This window comes from Carassius auratus, unplaced genomic scaffold, assembly GCF_003368295.1.
Source record: "Carassius auratus strain Wakin unplaced genomic scaffold, ASM336829v1 scaf_tig00005954, whole genome shotgun sequence".
NCBI classification, from domain to species: domain Eukaryota; kingdom Metazoa; phylum Chordata; class Actinopteri; order Cypriniformes; family Cyprinidae; genus Carassius; species Carassius auratus.
The window spans coordinates 262178-280994 of record NW_020523716.1 but is presented as its reverse complement, the minus strand read 5'-3'; the positions used below and the strand labels follow the sequence as shown (position 1 = coordinate 280994).

The 18817-nt window shown below is 39.9% G+C and overlaps 1 protein-coding gene across 2 annotated transcripts; it reads right to left on the bottom strand.

The window, feature by feature from the left end:
• Nucleotides 1–833: 833 nt before the first annotated feature.
• LOC113071100 (uncharacterized) lies at nucleotides 834–15639 on the bottom strand. Of its 2 annotated transcripts, XM_026244465.1 has the most exons (13): nucleotides 15383–15639; nucleotides 14724–15062; nucleotides 14312–14620; nucleotides 11748–11819; nucleotides 11581–11619; nucleotides 11405–11452; nucleotides 2708–2779; nucleotides 2551–2589; nucleotides 2369–2446; nucleotides 2047–2075; nucleotides 1879–1953; nucleotides 1707–1775; nucleotides 834–1528 (listed from the first exon to the last, which is right to left on the bottom strand). In XM_026244465.1, exons 1-13 carry the CDS (start codon nucleotides 15438–15440, stop codon nucleotides 1436–1438), a joined length of 1320 nt encoding a protein of 439 aa, XP_026100250.1. In that variant the 5' UTR covers nucleotides 15441–15639; the 3' UTR covers nucleotides 834–1435. The 2 variants fall into 2 exon arrangements, with proteins under 2 accessions (XP_026100250.1, XP_026100251.1); XM_026244466.1 differs by lacking the exon at nucleotides 11581–11619.
• Nucleotides 15640–18817: the final 3178 nt, after the last annotated feature.

Genomic DNA, 18817 nt, shown 5'->3' with positions numbered 1-18817 from the left:
GCCTCTGCTCTCATGGAGAGCATTTATTTATATAGCATATTTTATTTTAGATGAACTAGAAACAATGTTTAATTTAAAAAGTTTTATTTTGAACTGCAAGTCATTAAAAATAATCTGAAGCCACAGCCACGAGTCAGAGACCGGACTTGAGTACTACAGCCCAACTCTTCACAGTTCAGTTTCCTGAGAGCCAAGAAAAACCTGTGTCTGATATAGATGGACCGTTGGAAACATCCGTCCCTGCTGCAGACACACTGTAACACTCACACACTATTATTACAAGTGACCTGAGCTGATCATCCTTGAGTCTCTGTTCCTGTAACTGTAGAGACGAGAGTGAGGCTCACACTGCTGCTCGGTGAGGGAAAAACATTGCTGCTCACACCCAGAAACAGTTTTAGTGTTACCACATAAGCACAATATTACCAGCGATGTGAGAAATAGAAGTATTTTCACCACAAACACTCACAAAGAGACTCAGTGAACGAGAACAATTCATTCAAACATCCGTTCAGAAACAGCGAGTCGTTCACAGAAGAGCATGAATATCTGATTCTTCACTCAGGACTAGTTCGACTAGAAGTCTTCAGAAATGAAGTGTCTATGAAGATGTTTCACATGTTGTGGAATGAAGATCTGATCATGATCATTTGCCAAAGCCAAAACAAAACAAAACAGCAAATGAACATTTCCTCCAAGAGCAAGCTGACATTAGAAACAAAAGAGCCAGATACAGTAATGAGACTTTTTAATATTTGACTACACACACAGTATTTGAATGATGTAAATATTGAATAATGAAAACAAAAACAAACAATCTTCTTAATGGGGCTTTTTTATTTATCTGAACACATTATCATGAGAAAAACACACACAAATGAAGATTTAAACTCACATGTAGACTAATGAAGACAAAACAACCACATTCAGTGAGGAGAGACACGAAACCAAGAGAACAGGGACTGATGAAAATATAAATCATCTCCGCACAAAACATCTTAATCGTCTTCATCGTTTAGATTTTCTTCTGATTTCTGGATGTTGTGGTGTTTCGACGGAAGAATGTGAACGGGACACAATCAAACATCATTTCAATCATCCTCATCTCATAATACAGTCAACAAACATCAGCTTTCTGACTGGATCAGAAGACACTTTTATTTAAACTCATGACTCTTTATGGTCACTCGTGGAAAAAGAAATAACTGCTATTTAATTTTGTGACATATATAATATAATTTACACAGACACTGATGTAATCTCTCACTACTGTCTGCAAGAAACAGTCTTTACATGCTGAAAGAAAGAGTAGTTTCAACTGTATTTGGTTGAAATATCTGACATACGTTTTATATAATTCTTCCACATATATGATGACTATCATCAATCTGCTGCTGATGTGAGGAGCTCATGCACTGATCTGTATCATGAATCTTTATTTGTTCTTGTTCACAGAGGCGTAAAGTTGACCCAGCGGCTCATTTTGTGTTCCTCTGATGGCAGCGTAAGTCACTGAATCATCTTGATCCTGAAAGAACAGCACAGAGTTTCTCCGTCAGTGTCTGAACCACAGACACATGTTGATAAAGCTTCATTTATCTGAGATTCAGATTCAGAACTACATCTCAGCAGCGTACAGACGAGAGAAGCTGCTGTTTTCTCTGAATAGTGATGAAGAACAAGAGAAGGAGCTGCTGTCTACTCACTTTGACTGATTTGACTGGCTTTTTACTGGAAGAAGAGACTTCAGAGTACGTCACATCATCTGTCTGCTCCTAAACGTTTAACACACAGAACAGACGTGTGTGTCACTGTAATGTGTCAAATAATATGAGATTACAGACCAGAACTGAACGTCTAATGCTTTATTTGACTCACATTGTCTCTCGCAGCAGCAGGAGTCGACATGTTGATCGTCTCATACGTCACTTTATCTTCATTCTCATCTTTGACCTTCAGACACAAACAGTTCAGACTGAGGATTCACTCTTTATTGAGCTTTAAAGACAGAAATCAGATCTACATCACTGGTTTTACTGAACTCACCGCTGTTTCACCAGTCCCTCTTTTATTACCTGAAAAAACAGGCCTCAAATTATCATTTATCATAAACATGTACAAACACAGAACATTAACAAAACTAATGATATTGAGGCTAGAAGCATTGAATATAATGAATTAAACAATGTTTGTTTGACTTGATAACTCTTTGAGACTGACATTACAGGAATAAAGCTGTGTTTGAGCATCTCAGAGTCACATGCTTCTGTGAGACACACAATCTGAACATGATGAGCTTGTTTACTGATCATCACAGTGAGATCTGAACAGTGTTTAATTGTTATAAAGGAGTAAATGTGAAAGTCACCAGCTCTTTTTCTGCAGATCAGCCAGAGAACAGCAGTCAGGAAAACAGCGGCCGCAGCGACAGCAGAAATCAGGATCGCTGAAGAAGAGACAGACATAGTCAGATCACCATCACAGTCAAAGAGGAAGACAACAGCCATCGAGTCGAGGGAATGAGATTCAAACACTGAGATGACGGTGTACCTGTAGAGTCTGGGCCTGCTGTCTCTGGTTTATCTGGAGCTGTAAAAGATGAATGTTAGTTCAGATTAATCACTGTAGAATATGATAAACATATTTTAATCAGTTAATACACAAAATAACTCTAGCATGATGCAGTGCACAGATGAAGACACTGTACCTGTAGTTTTCTGTGTGTTTCTAGTCGAGAGATCCTGAGAGTCTGGGACTGCTGTCGTTGTTTTAGCCGGAGCTGTAAAAGATGAATGTTAGTTCAGATGAATCACATGTAGAACAGAGATCTCTAAAGTGTCCCCAAATCATTTTCTATACTGTATTCCTTTACCAAAAAGTAGTATACTTCAATTTCATTTTATTAAGTATACTTAAGTAAAGTTCAAGTATATTTTTAAGTATACATCATGTAGCAAGAATTCATATATCAGTGTTCTAGTAGTATACTTGTAAGTGTACTGTTTCAATTCTCCTTGGGACTAAATTGGCCCACTTTCTAGTATATAAAAGTATACTTTTAAGTATAAAATTAGCAAACTTTGAGTTCACAACTAGTTTACCTCTATGTTTGTAGTTTGTACTGCAGTTATACTAAAAGTGAAATTATAGTTTTGCTACGGGGCAGTTGAATGCTTGAATCTGATTGGCTGATGAACGTTCTGAGGTTTTAATTATTTTCTGGGAAACGCACGGTGAATGTAGTTCCAGGCAGCTCTCTTGACTGCATTACAGTTCATATCACTTCACATAGTTAACAGTAATAACGGTCACACAGTTTACACAAACAGCTGTTGTCAGCACTGCTCTGATGAATTCATCAGTTAGCTTATATAGTGTAGAAACTAACCACATGTGACATTTCTCACTAGCCGCTGCTGAAGAGTGTTTAGAGACACAGAGGTACTTTAGCCTAATTCACACAAGCTCTCTTTCTCTCTCTCTCTCTCTCTCTCTCTCTCTCTCTGTGCGCATGTGCCGGTTGAGTGGGCGGAGCGATTGTGAGCGAGCGTGTGGCTGCTGTGTGAGGTACGAGTGGTCTATACTTCTCTATCTTTTTCTTACTTTTTTTTTGTTGTTTGTTTTTGGTTAGTTGTTTATTCATTTCTATTTTGTATAATTAATTTGTGAAGGAGGGAAGTGAGTGTTGTGTCAGACGGGGTGTCGGCTTCCACGTGCTGGGAGCATGGCCACCCCAGGCAGCAGCGGGAGTTTTAATTCTCTGACAAGGCGTCATGGTGTAAAAATAGACTCAGTCGCTGGTGTGGAGGAATGCGGTTTAGCGGTGGGTGAAGCGGTCGGACACGAGAATATTGTATCAGCCTCCCGTATGAACAGCGCTGTTGTTGTATTCATGAAAACAGTGGATTTAGCCAATCAGTAAGTAGAAAACGGTATAGTGATTAATGGTATTTTTATACCAGTGCTTCCCTTGTCTACACCTTCTAAAAAGGTGATGTTATCAAATGTGCCCCCATTTATCCCAAATGAAGTGTTGATTGGATTACTTGCTCGTTATGGCAAAACAGTTTCACCTATAAAGATGATTCCGATTGGCACCAAGTCTCCTCTTTTGAAACATGTAGTGTCATTTAGACGTTATGTTTATATGATCCTGCAAGATAATATTGATGAACTGGATTTGTCCTTAAGTTTTCGACATGAGGAATTTAATTACGTCATTTTTGCCACTACAAATAACATGAAGTGTTTTAATTGCGGCATTTTTGGGCATATGGTCCGTGCGTGTCCAGGTAGACAGGATAAGTCAAATGAGAGACCTTCACATGTTTTAAAGGACGGGAACATGGTAAATGAAAATGTAAATCGGAATGCCGCTGTGTTAGTCGCGGATGCTGAGGTGCCTGGACCGAGTTCAGTGCAGACAGCGGTGACGGCGGCTGTCACATTAACAGTGGACGAGGAGCGGGCAGTTAGTTCTGAGGAAGATGATGGGATGATGGTTACTGTGGGTGAAGATAAGGAGGTGGAGAATAGAGGCTGTGTTGTGGACACCGTAGACAAACCTCCTGTTATTCTTGAAAGTGTGACGGAGACCGAGTTAGACGATTGTGCTTTTAAAACACCACTGAAGCGAAGGCTATAACAGCGTCCTTATGATCAGCAAGCGAAAAAAGGGTTAGTTTGCGATGTAAGTCAAACGGACACAGAAAGTGAAAGTGATTTCTCGGAATGTAGTGTGGAGTGCAGTGTTCCGCTAAGTGGCTTTTCCAATAAAAGTTATAGTTCAGATGACATTAAACTTTTTTGAAAGCAACTAAGAATGCGAGAAAAGTTCATATTGAAGAGCATTTTCCAGATGTGTTGCAGTTCATTGATAAAGCAAAAATATATAGGAGTGAAGGTTGTTTTAACAACCAAGAAATATATCGTCTGAAGAAAATACTTGCCAAGCTTAATGCCCAACCAGAGTCCAATAGTTGTAATGAAAAATGAAAAGTACATTTATGGGGGTTTGTGTTTTAGTCTAATTAATTTTTTTCTTTCCTCATTTATGGGAGAAATATGTATTGCTTCTCTGAATATGAATGGGGCAAGAGAAGGGAAAAAGCGGTTTCATCTTTTTGAGACAATTAGACAGAAAAAAGTGCATGTTTTATTTGCTCAAGAGACTCATAGTGATGAGATAAATGAGAGTGATTGAGCAAGAGAGTTTGATGGATTGTCTATTTTAAGTCATTTGAGTTCTACCAGTGGAGGGGTTGCTATTTTATTTTCAAATAGTTTTATTCCTTGTTCATATCAAGTAGAAGAGGTTTTAAAGGGTAGACTGCTAAAAGTCAGAGCCCAGTTTGAGAATTATTTTTTTGTATTTATTTCTGTGTATGTTCCTACCAGAGCAATTGAAAGAATGTGTTTTTTAGACACTTTGAGTCATGTATTAGCTAATTGTAACACAGAGGATGTTTTAATTTTGGGGGGGGGGTTTTAATTGCACGGAAAACTTAACAGATAGAAATCATGTAGAGCCTCATATGCCATCACGAAAGAGACTCATTGAATTGATAAAGTATAATGAGATTGTTGATGTGTGGAAAAATTTTCATTCTACCCAAAAGCAATATACTTGGACACATGTTCGAGATAATCTGGTATCTCTAGCGAGGTTGGATAGATTCTATGGATATAAACACCAACTTAATCTTTTTAGGGGATGTTCTATTATCCCAATTGGTTTTTCTGACCATAGTCTGTAAAATGTGATGTGACAGTGGGGTCTATTAAGCCAAAAAGTGCTTATTGGCACTTGAATAAAAATCTGTTATGTGATCTTTTTTTTAAAGGTATTTTTAAAGATTTCTGGATTGATTTCAGATCAAAAAAATCCTCCTTTCAATCTATACAGCAGTGGTGGGATTTTGCTAAAACCCAAGTGAGACAGTTATGCCAACATTACACCTTTAATGCCACACGTGAAAGAAAAGGTGCAATTGAAATGTTGGAAAAAGAACTAAAAGAGTTACAAGAACTTGCTGACGTCACTGGAGAGTTGACTGCTATCAAGAGTTTTAAAGAGAAAAAGAATGTTTTAAATGAATTGTTAGATGTAACTGCACAAGGAGCCCTCGTCAGGTCAAGATTTCAGAATATTGAGTTGATGGATGCACCTTCCAAGTTCTTCTTCAATTTAGAAAAGAAAAATGGGCAAAAAAGGCTTATACATACTTTACGTTCTGACACCGGAGATGTGTTGTCAGATCCCATTGAAATCAGAAACCGGGCAGTTAGTTGTTATGGAAAATTATATGAGAGTGACTTAATACTTGATGAAATGCAGGATGAGTTTTTTTTTGAAAATCTGCCTCAAGTATCTGAGGAAGTAAATGTTGAACTTAGTAAAGCTGTCACTTTAGAGGAACTAGAAAAGGCGCTTCAAAGTATGGAAGGTGGTAAAGTACCTGGAATAGATGGGCTACCAGTAGAATTCTATAAGGCGTTTTGGACAGAGGTAGGTCCAGATTTATTGCACGTAATAAATGATAGTTTGGTCAATGGACAACTACCTTTAAGTTGTAGAAGAAGTATTCTCACATTATTGCCAAAGAAAGGTGATCTAAATGAGATAAAAAATTGGAGACCTGTGAGCTTGTTATGTACAGATTATAAATTACTTTCCAAAGTTTTGGCTAGTAGATTAAGTGAAGTTATAAGTCAAATTATTCATCCTGATCAGACGTACTGTGTTCCAGGGAGACAAATTTTTCAAAATATTTCCTTTATTAGGGATATTTTAGATATAGGTAAAAACCTAAAACTTAACTTTGGCCTTGTGTCCATCGACCAAGAAAAAGCGTTTGACAGAGTGGAACACTTGTATTTATGGAATGTTTTAACAGCTTTTGGTTTTAGTAATGATTTTATTTCTTTGATAAAAGTGTTGTACAATGATGTTGAAAGTATTTTAAAAATTAATGGAAATTTGTGTGCCCCTTTTAAAGTGTTGAGAGGTATCAGGCAAGGCTGTGCTTTGTCTGGAATGCTGTATACTTTGGCTATAGAGCCCCTCTTAAATAAATTAAGAGCACAAGTGTCTGGAGTACATGTCCCATGTTGTAAAAATTATTTTAAGTTATCAGCATATGCTGATGACGTTGCTATTTTAGTTAATGGACAGAGAGATGTAAATGTGCTGTTGGAGATCCTGAAAAAGTTTCAAAACATTTCTGCTACAAAAGTAAATTGGTCCAAGAGTAAAGCAATATTGGTTGGAAGCTGGGTCAATATGGAACCAAAACTTCCAGAAGGTTTATCCTGGACCAAGGAAGGTTTACAATATTTGGGAGTGTTTTTAGGGGATGAAATGTTTATGAAAAAGAATTTTGAAGGGATTGTGGAGAAGTTTAAAGGTCGCCTTAATAAATGGAAATTTTTGCTCTCTAAAACATCATATAAAGGTCGAGTATTGATCATAAACAATTTAATTGCATCTGCTCTATGGCATCGTTTTAATTGTGTGGATCCTCCACGAGATTTACTGCCAAGATTACAATCTATTTTAGTTGATTTTTTTTGGGATAGGATGCATTGGGTGCCGAAATCCGTTCTATATTTACCCAAAGAAGAAGGAGGACATGGTTTAATGCACATACAAAGCAGAATAGCAGCCTTTAGACTTCAGTTTGCTCAAAGGTTGTTGACTGGACCAGTGGACTCAAACTGGAAACAAGCTGCTTGTGTTATTTTGCGAGATTTCAGAGGTCTAAACTTTGAGAGATCTTTGTTCTGGTTAAATCCGCATAAGATGGACTTGTCTAAGTTGCCAATTTTTTATCGGAACCTATTTAAAGTTTGGACTTTGTTCAAGGTGCAGAGACCCGGCTCTGTGACTTCTCTTCATTGGCTGCTACAAGAACCTCTGGTTTATGGATCGCGTTTGGACATATCAGATGAAAAAATACTCCCTGGAATTTGTGATATTCTTCTTAATGCTGGAGTTTTAACACTTGGGAAGTTATTTAAACTGGCTGGACTGGACTTTGAGAATGTTGATGCAGTCGTCAGTCATTTGGGGTTAAAATCGAAACGCATAACAGCCAAATTACTTGAAAAATGGAAGTTAGCACTTACGTCGGAAGAAGTTAAACTGTTGGAAGATTATTCTGAAGGGTCAATTACTCCAGATTGTAATGACCCTTTTCCTGATTTGTATCTGTTGACTGATTTTGAAGAATGTGAAGGTATTTTCTTACAACCCAGTTTGTTGATGTTAAATGGTCCTAATCCAGTGTCTGGAAAAATGTACTACAAAAACTGTGTCAAAACTCTGAATAAGAAGTTTTTGCATAAAAGAGTTGATACGCCTTGGCGTTCTGCCCTCCATCTAGGGGAGGATGTCAAGCCAGAATGGCGAGCATTATATAAATCACCTGTGTCAAAAGTGGGTGACTTACAATGGAGGATCCTTCATGGAGCGATTGCTGTGAACGCTTTTGTTTCAGTTATAAACCATGATACTAGCGATGAATACCCTTTTTGTTTTCAGAAGGAGAACATTTTTCATGCTTTTGTGCATTGTATCAGGCTTGTACCATTGTTTCAGGTTTTAGAGAATTTATTTGGTCGCTTTGAAGAGATTTTTTCTATGGAAATGTTTATTTGTGGATTTAAATACATCCGGAGACGCCGAGTTTGTTGTCAATTACTAAACTTTTTATTGGGTCAAGCGAAGAAGGCAATATATGACACTAGAAAAATAAGAATTGAACGTAACTCAAGTGTTAATTTGCAAATTGTGTTTCTTAACCTAGTAAAATCCAGAATTTTAATAGATTTTCGGTATTATAATGCTATGGGGGATCTTATGTCTTTTGAATTTATTTGGTGTTATAAGGGGGCTCTGTGTGAAATAATTAATGAGAGTTTACAGTTTGCATGTATTTTGGAATGAGTTTTTTTATGGATAATTTTTTGTATATTTGATATATTTGAATGTGTATATATTTTGTACTCCTGTAGGTAGGAACTGATTGTAATTGTTTTAGGGTAGTTGTAATAAAGGTGTGTTAAAATTCATTCTCTCTCTCTCTTTCTCTCTCAATTTTCAATTCAACTCAATGTTGCTTTATTGGCATGAATGTAAATGATTGCCATAGCTTCATGTACATACTGTATACAGTTTAGTAGTTTTATACTGCAAGTATACTGATAAGTTTTCTTTAAGTAAACTTTACATCATACTTTACGAATACGACTATGTCCCTATTGTATATATTTTGTTATATGAATATCTGAACATACAAAACATCCAAAGAAAGAACAGGGTCTGCTTGTGAAGAAAAAACAATTTATTATGCATTATTTTTTAAACACTTTAATGTGTTTCATAAAAATAAAGGAATAACATTTTGAACAAAAAGCTGAAAAAGACTATGAATTGGATTCAGAATGATGATCAAAACGTAGATGGAGTCGATCAACTGTCAATCATTTAATTCTATATCTATAATGTTACGGTTTTCTTTATTTACTCTCAACAAATGGAAGTGAAATGTGACAACATGTCCATATGACAGCTTGACATATTATCTGATATAATATATACTGTGACCTCTGACCTTTGATTTATGTGCTGTGACTGATTTATTGTCTATTGCTCTTCTTTATACTGCTGAAATCCAGAGCTTTATGCTTTAGACCTGATTTAATATAGGGCTGTGTGATTAATTGAAATCATAATAAAATCACGATTTGAGTGTTTGTGATTCTAAATCACTTTATAGCATGATTTTCCGTGGCCCTGACCTCCTGCAGTGCGCTGTCTGATCCAATCATGATGCAGCGCACATTAATGGAGCTCGAGAACAGAACAGAACAGACTGAGCCTAACTCCAGGTTCACACACTCTGTCTGTGATGCATATTTTTTCGAGCCCGTGTTAATGGATCAGAGCGTTCACTGCACACGGTAAAATATGAGAACAGAAAAGGTTAGAAATAGAAAGGTGTGGAAAGAATGAATATCTAGCACATGAGCTTAGAGAGAGTTGTGAGTGCTCAGGACACAGTTTAATTGAGAGGAGACATGTTTTAAGTGCGTGCACTCTCTCCGAGCGACAGCAGCGTGTATCTGAGCACACGAGTCTGGTTTTGTGACAGAGCAAAGGAAATCTGTGTGTGAACTGAGAGATTCGCACTCGTGCATTATTTTAATGTGCTTTCGTGTTACATTAACACGCTCTCACTGCTGCTTCTGCACCACATACACACACTGTATAACACTGCAGACGGAGAATATGTGAACCTGTATAATGTATAACAAATCTATTTCAACACCTGAGACACCGCTACAATGAGCTCTATGAGCACACAATGAGCTGCCTGGACACGGGTTTTATTTTATTAGTGTAGATGGAAATAGGGGTCCACGCGCACACCCCGGCTTTTCTTATGCCACCTGATTTTTTAAAATCCTTAAAGTGTCTATTTTCATAATATGCCAGGTGCCAAGCTGAAATAATGTCCCAAAGGGTTCTTTTTTAACCCTTTGCTGCACCCGACCGGAACCCGAAAAATCAAAAAGTGATATAGAAAGTGGCATAACATTAGAAGTAAACAACATACAGAGACAAATGAACACATTTTCCCATACAATTCTGACCCCAGGAATTTAATGGAATGGTTATTTTTGACATTTGACAACATATTGACCTTTTTCTGAACAGAAATAGAAAAAAATGGCCAAAGATGTGTAGAGGAGCAACTATTTTTTTGTTTTCTCAAGCGCATAGGGTGTTTTTTTTTTCCCACAACATATTATTTCTTTATCATTCAAGTGTATATTTTAAGATTAAATTGGGTACCAAGCTGAAATAATGCTGAATAAATGCTTTATATTTAACCCTTTGCACCAAACCTGAAAAATCTAAATATGATTTAAAGTGGCATAACTTTTGATGTAAACAACTCACAGAGACAAATGGACACATTTTTCAATACAATTCTGACCCCATAAATTGTTATTTGTCATGTTTTACAACATCTTGACCATCTGTGGTCAAAAAGAGCAAAAAAAAGTTCATTTGACAGCGTTTTTATTATACTTAACAGCCTGAAATAGGATTTATTTTAACCTTTTACTTCACCTATCCTGAACCTGAAGATATTTAAAAGTTTTACTTTTGAAGTTAACAAAACAAAGCAAATTAACTTAAATAAATACATAAAAATAATAATAAAATAAATAAAAAACTACAGAAAAAATCCAAAAATCCTTTTTTTTTTTTTTTGCCATATTGCACAGCCCTAATTTAATTCTACATAATTTCCACCTGGACAGGTAATACACAAGATAACTCTAGCATGATGTACAGCACTGAATGAGAAAGACTGTGATGATGATGGTGTACCTGTAGTTTCCTGAGAGTCTGGGCCTGCTGTCTCTGGTTTATCTGGAGCTGTAAAAGATGAATGTTAGTTCAGATGAATCACACTGTAGAAAATGACTCATATTTTAATCAGTTAATACACAATATAACACAATATAACTCTAGCATGATGCACTACACAGATGATGACGGTGTACCTGTAGAGTCTGGGCCTGCTCTGGTTGTTGTAGCTAAAGCTGTAAAAGATGAATGTTAGTTCAGATGAATCACTGTAGAATATGACAATCATATTTTAATCATTTAATACACAAAATAACACAAGATAACTCTAGCATGATGCAGTGCACAGATGAGGACAGTGTACCTGTAGTTTTCTGTGTGTTTGTAGTCGAGAGATCTTGAGAGTTTGGGACTGCTGTCTCTGGTTTATCTGGAGCTGTAAAAGATGAATGTTAGTTCAGATGAATCACATGTAGAACAGAGATCTCTAAAGTGTCCCCAAATCATTTTCTATACTGTATTTTCCAGTTTCCTTTTTTAAATAATCTGAAATGTGCTGATTTACTTCCCAAAGTCACTTGTATAATACACAAAACGGCTAAATAAACCGTAGACACTTAAAGTAGGCACTAAAGTAGGTTTTTATAGCAATATTTCTGATGTGTGTGTGATAGTATTCACAGATGGTTTTGGAATCACTGTGAAGATATTTTGAAGTTTGATAATCAGAATTTTTTTTTTGTTATTTGTTAAATATACGGGGACAACCGTCATTGACAAAAAGAGCATGATGAAATTGTTTGCTTAAAGGTGCGGTGTGTAATATTTATAATGATCTATTTACAGAAATGCAATATATTAAATACTTAACTATGTTTTCAATGTATATAAAGACCTCACTTAATGAACTGTTATGTTTCTATTACTTTATATTGAGCTCTTATATCTACATACACCGCGGGTCTCCTTACACAGAAGTCACCATCATGTTTCTACAGTAGCCCTAAACAGACAAACTGCTCTACATGCTGAACAAGTACATTAACATTTACAATACCATCGATGAATAATTAAGTAAAATTCCTTGATTCACCTTTATAAATAAATCTCATTGCTCTCTCTGTCTTTAGCGATCACATCTTGACCTGTGTGGGCCACCGTAGCTTCTCTAAAGGGAGGACTTAGCCGCTAGATGCTAATCAACACCTCACGCTAACATCTACACACTGCACCTTTAAGGTTTGCACTGCGGCTGCTGTTAGATCTTAATTAACACACATCCTGATTATTACACCACTTATAACAGTAAAGAATATCCTAAAAAAGAATTCTGAACACATTTACAGTTTATAATTGATTCAGTTTTTATAAAGAGCTCTGTGTTTTCTGGATGAGTATTTTGGTGGGGATCGAGCTGCAGCTGAACAGAATTATTTGTTTTTATTTTAATTCATCTGTTGTGCAGTTTGTGGTCTGTGCTGATCATCAGATATTGAGACGAGAGAAGTAGAGGAGAGCAGACCACAGTGTGACACTTTTGACTTCCTCAGTTTGTGTGAATCCACATCAGCTTCATAGAATAATTATTTTAACCACAGTCATTTCACACTTGTCTAGTACAAATACATCGCTCTGTTTCATAATTACACTGTATACAATTTTATGTATTTACCCTAAAAAAAAAATGAAGTTAAATGTGACAACGTCCATATGACAGCTTAAAATATTATCTGATATAATGAAAAAATATACAAGACAAACAAATATATTTTGTCAATAAAATACATTAATTAACTTTTTAAAATAAAATAATAAAAATAATAAAGAATAAAAATGATCTGATTTTAAAGCAAAAATACTTTACATTTCTTGTAATAATCCACTTCTGATCATTAAAGATTGAGTGTCAGTCTTTATTCACCGGTTCTTCCTGGTTTCTCATTAAAACTCATTAAAGTAAACCGTGTAAATGACGTCTCTAATGTCACAGAAGAGCAGACTGTAACAGTGTAACAACGAGCCTCATCTGAACTGATTACTGTCTTCTGATAGATATCAAAGCATTAATAAACTGATAAACTGATAAATACAGATCAGAGATTATAATAATATCTGATTTATCTCATTCTACGATGGTAAAATAAATGTTCAGTGATATCTAAACACAGTAAATGTTGTTCTGCTAGCGTGTGTGTAAATATTCAATCATGTGTGTATCATCTAACCCTGTGTTACTGTGTGTCCCGCGCTCCTCTACAAACACTAGATAATAAATAATAGTTCAACAATCAAACTTCACGACTTCACACTGAACCAGAGAAAGAGTCTCACACTGACTTTAAATAAGATTTGGAGCGGACTGACATTAAAATAGATTAAAAACTTGGTTAACGTTTAGTTTTATTTTCTGCTAGACTGTGTTAAATTTCCTCTGAATGTAATAAAATCTGACTTCTACATCGATGAGACTTGTCTGTTTTTGTTGTTTTCTATCAAGTTTGACCAGTTGAGTCTTATTTTCTGGAGAATACAGTATAATATAATGTGGAGCGTTTGTACAATAAAACAAGCACATTATGTTCAACACTCGCACACATTAACTTTAGTCTTAAACTCTGCTGTAATTATCAGGAGCTTCGGGAAGTTTTGGTCCCTGGATCTAAAACATGAGAAAACCCCAGACGCAGAATATGACAATCATATTATAACTTTGATCACATTACATTAAAAGTTAAAAGTTTCATTTCCTTCGTTCCCAGCAGCAGATCTTGAGCTGTTAAACTCAACTACAGTTCATTAGTTTGCAGAAGTGCTTCGAGTTTCTTCTGTCAGACTGAAAGAAGCTTTAGTTCCTCAGTTTTTGGCACAAACAGTCTTTAATGTTAACATTATGAGCGTCTAACACTGATAGAGGAGATGTTTTCTCACCTGATCTCTTGACAGTGAATGTGACTGAGGCCTTGACTTGATCTTTCTGAGTAACTTCACATCTCCACTCTCTGTTGTGATCTTCATTCAGGAGTGTTGTAGTCAGAGAGATGAAACAGGGATCTGATGAGGATGATCTCTGATATCTGGAGTCTGATATATCCAGTTTAAGACCAGCCGGATTCACCCAGAACAGATGAATTCCCTCAGAACGACCCGAATCATCACAAGAGACTCGAGGATATGAATACAGCCGACAGGAGAGAGACACAGAGAGACCTGAACTGATCTGAGTCTGTGAGGATGAGACTGAAACACAGAATAACACACACATCACACACTCTTCAACCATCAGGAGAGATTTAATCAAGAATTTGTCATTTTTAAACTGAACAAATAATCATTAAATTACCATGAAGAACATGCAGATCAACACGAGTGTCATTTCCTTGTTTTTGGTCTTTTCCATCCACATCAATCCATTGTTGACAGGTGTAAGATCCATAATCTTCTGTTGAGATGTTCCTGATGTTCAGAGAGCAGTCAGATCCCAGACTCAGTCTCTCATGTCTCTGGATGTCTTTCTTCTTTATCCCTTTAGTGATCAGTTCATCTGCTGCTGAATGACTGTTATAGATCCATGTAGTTGAGTTGCAGTCATGAAGAGCATCATGAAGAGCATTATTACAGGACAGACTGACGTTTTCACCAGATCTGATGAACACATGAACATCATCCTCTCCACTGACACCTGAAACACAAGAAGATCTGAGTGATCATTATGATATATATTAATAAATGAATGACAGAAAGCAGAAGGTTCAGATCAGTCTTTTTCAGCAGTTATTACAAACACACTCTCCAGAATAAACTCTTGTTCTTCATCAGAGAGCTGTTCAAATCACAAACACACTCTTCATCAGAGAATAATTGAGAGATGTTTGAGAGTGAATCTGTCTAGTTTGAGTGTGTTCAGGAAGAATCAGTGTGTTCTGTATCAAACACAAGAAGAAACTCTTTCTCAGACTGATTGCACTGAATGTGTTGAAGAGAAAACACAGATGTCTTTACCTGTGAGAAGTGAAGAGAGAGCGATCAGTCCCAGCAGACACAGATGACACTCAGACATTTTCTCTTTCTCTTCATCATTTGCTCTCAACTCTTTCTTTAAATACTCTCAGCTCCTCGTGTGGTTTTAACTTCCTCTGATCTGAGTGTTGAAATTCTTCTAGATCTGCACTATATGTCTGTGCATTATGAAGAAGTGCTGCTTTAGATTGTGTGAAACATGTTCTTCAGTGTGATAAAGTGCATTCTGTCAACCACACATCTGCTCTGAACACAGTTTATAAGCTATTCTCTCCTTTTGCACACAAGTGTTTTACTGATGCTTTTACTTCTGTCTTTGAGCAGTTTCCTGCGTGATGTTAAAGTGATGTTCATCACATTACCAGATGGCCACCAGCTCAGCGCCGACGTTCAAGATGGCCGCTGACTCTTTTTTAGAGTATTTCTCCACGCTGTCACAGATCCTATAAGTTCCCAAGCCTGTTCACGTCAAAGCTGCTGAGCCAGCGCCACAGCCCAAGATGGCCGCCAGCCAAACCCCACAGCACAAGATGGGCGCCAGCTTAGAGCCACAGCACAAGATGGCCGTCAACCCAGCGCCACAGCACAAGATGGCTGACTCAACGCCTGAGTTGCCAGTCATAGTGCCACGGACTCGCCTTCAGAGAGGAAGGAGGACGAGGAGACGGGCGTCTACCGTTCCTCAAGGCCTGGAGAACGTTCTCGAGCGGGCCGCTGCCGTCCAGGGGGACGTTCCCAAGCGGGCCGCTGCTGTCCAGGAGGATGTTCCCGAACGGGCCGCTGCCGTCCAGGAGGACGTTCCCGAGCGGACCGCTGCCGTCCCCGAGGCGGTGCCCGAGGTGGTGCCCCATGCTGTTCCGGAGGCCGAGGTGGTGCCCGATGCCGAGGCGGTGCCTGATGCTGTTCCAGAGACCGAGGTGGTGCCTGAGGCTGTTCCGGAGGCCGAGGTGGTGCCCGATACCGAGGTGGTGCCCGAGGCTGTTCCAGAGGCCAAGATGGTGCCCGATACCGAGGCGGTGCCCGATGCTGTTCCGGAGGTCGAGGCGATGGCCGATGCTGCTCCCGATGCAGTGCCCGAGGCTGCTCCCAATGCCATGGCCGAGGTGGTGCCCGAGGCCGCTCCCGATGCCGTGGTCGAGGTGGTGCCCAAGGCCGCTCCCGATGCCGTGGTCGAGGTGGTGCCCGATCCTGTTCCAGAGGCCGAGGTGGTGCCCGATGCCGAGGAGGTGCCCGATGCTGTTCCGGAGGCCGAGGTGGTGCCCGATGCTGTTCCAGAGGCCGAGGTGGTGCCCGATACCGAGGCGGTGCCCGATGCTGTTCTGGAGGTCGAGGTGGTGCCCGATGCTGTTCCAGAGGCCGAGGTGGTGCCCGATACTGAGGCGGTGCCCGATGCTGTTCTGGAGGTAGAGGCGGTGCCCGATGCTGTTCCCGATGCAGTGCCCGAGGCCGCTCCCGATGCCGTGGCCGAGGTGGTGCCCAATGCCGAGGCGGTGCCCGATGCTGTTCCAGAGGCCGAGGTGGTGCCCGATACCGAGGCGGTGCCCGATGCTGTTCTGGAGGTCGAGGTGGTGCCCAATGCTGTTCCAGAGGCCGAGGTGGTGCCCGATACTGAGGCGGTGCCCGATGCTGTTCTGGAGGTAGAGGCGGTGCCCGATGCTGCTCCCGATGCAGTGCCCGAGGCCGCTCCCGATGCCGTGGCCGAGCTGGTGCCCAATGCCGAGGCAGTGCCCGATGCTCTTCCGGAGGCCGAGGTGGTGCCCGATACCGAGGCGGTGCCCGATACCGAGGCCCGATGCTGTTCCGGAGGACGGGGCGGTTCTCGATGCTGTTCCAGAGGTCGAGGCGGTGCCCGATGCTGTTCCAGAGACCGAGGTGGTGCCTGAGGCTGTTCCGGAGGCCGAAGTGGTGCCCGATGCTGAGGCGGTGCCCGATGCTGTTCCGGAGGCCAAGGCGGTGCCCGATACCAAGGCGGTGCCCGATGCTGTTCCGGAGGTCGAGGCGGTGCCCCACGCTGCTCCCGATGCAGTGCCCGAGGCCACTCCCGATGCCGTGACCAAGATGGTGCCCGAGACCGTACCAGAGCCAGTGCCCGAAGCCGAGGCGCCTCAGGTCTTCACAGACAGTCCAGAGTCTAGTCAGGTTCCGGTGAACTCCCCAGAGTCGAATCATGTTCCCGTGAACTCTCCAGAGTCGAGTCAGGTTCCGGTGGACTCTTCGGAGTTGAGTCAGGTTCTGGTGGACTCTCCGGAGTCGAGGCAGGTTACGGTGAACTCTCCGGAGTCGAGTCATGTTCCCGTGGACTCTCCAGAGTCAAGTCAGATTCCCGTGGACTCTCCGGAGTCAAGTCAGGTACCGGTGGACTCTCCGGAGTCGAGTCAGGTTTCGGTGGACTCTCCGGAGTCGAGTCAGGTGACGAGGACGTGGTGGTCATCTGCTCCGCCCTGGGGGACTCTGGTGGCGACCATGAGGACATGGTGGTCCTCAGCTCAGCCCTGGAGGGCTCTGGAGTTGACCACAAGGCTGTTGTGGTCTTCTGCTCTGCCCTGGTGGGCGCCACATGATGTTCCTCATGGACTTCTGTTTTGTGTACTTGGGTTCTGATATGTTTCTGTCTGTTCTCCTCAGTTAGTCTGGCCCTCCATCCCTCCCCCTGAACCTCCTCTGGTCCTCCTCCCTCCTGGTCTTTTTGGTTTGTTTTGTGTGTCTGAGGAGCATTGGGTAGCTGCTCCTTAGACGGGGGGTAATGTCACAGTGTCTGGTCTGTGGATCCCTGGGTGTCCACTAGAGTTCTCACTTCCCCTTATCGTCACTGTTCATTGTTTTCAGCTGTTTCCACTTACATCGTTTGCACCTGTCTTTAAATACCTGGTTTGTTTCTGTCTTTGTTACGGAGTCCTTTTTATGTAACAGTTATTTTGTGTCTGTCATTCTTGCCTTGCCTTGCCTTTTGTTTGTGTCCTGTTTATGTTTTGTTTTGGATCTTCTGGTTTTGACACTGCCTGGCTTGTTTACCCGTTTTGATTACCCTTATTAAAGAATCATACCTGCACTTGGATCTCTTCTCTCGTTCCTGTAACACCGAATGTGACATTTATTGTATGCCTATTTTTTTTTTTATTAATCTGTTTTTATCTGTTATCACTGTCAGAGATGCTACAGGTGCCTGAAAATTTGATGTGAATCTAGGATCTGTTAAAATAAACCCTTTATTTTATTTTTATTTTCGGTTAACAGACACTCGTCAATTTTATTTTTTACTTAATGCCAATTCAATATTGTAATTTTATCAGTTAATGGTTAATAATCGGATAACGAACGGCGGTTGTCGGTCTGAAAAATTTAATGAAATGAGCATCCCTAGTTTGGTAGCATGACTTGAACACTGAATTCATTTTTTTGGAATTACAGATGATCCTG

Bases quoted from the DNA above. Each gene is read 5' to 3' on its own strand.
- LOC113071100 (XM_026244465.1), bottom strand. From the start codon at position 15,440: ATGTCTGAGTGTCATCTGTGTCTGCTGGGACTGATCGCTCTCTCTTCA. The intron at 2,590-2,707 runs GTACAGTGTCTT...CATCTTTTACAG, and splicing joins AAACACACAGAAAACTACAG to CTCCAGATAAACCAGAGACA. The intron at 1,529-1,706 runs GTGAGTAGACAG...CTGTTCTTTCAG, and splicing joins AGCCAGTCAAATCAGTCAAA to GATCAAGATGATTCAGTGAC.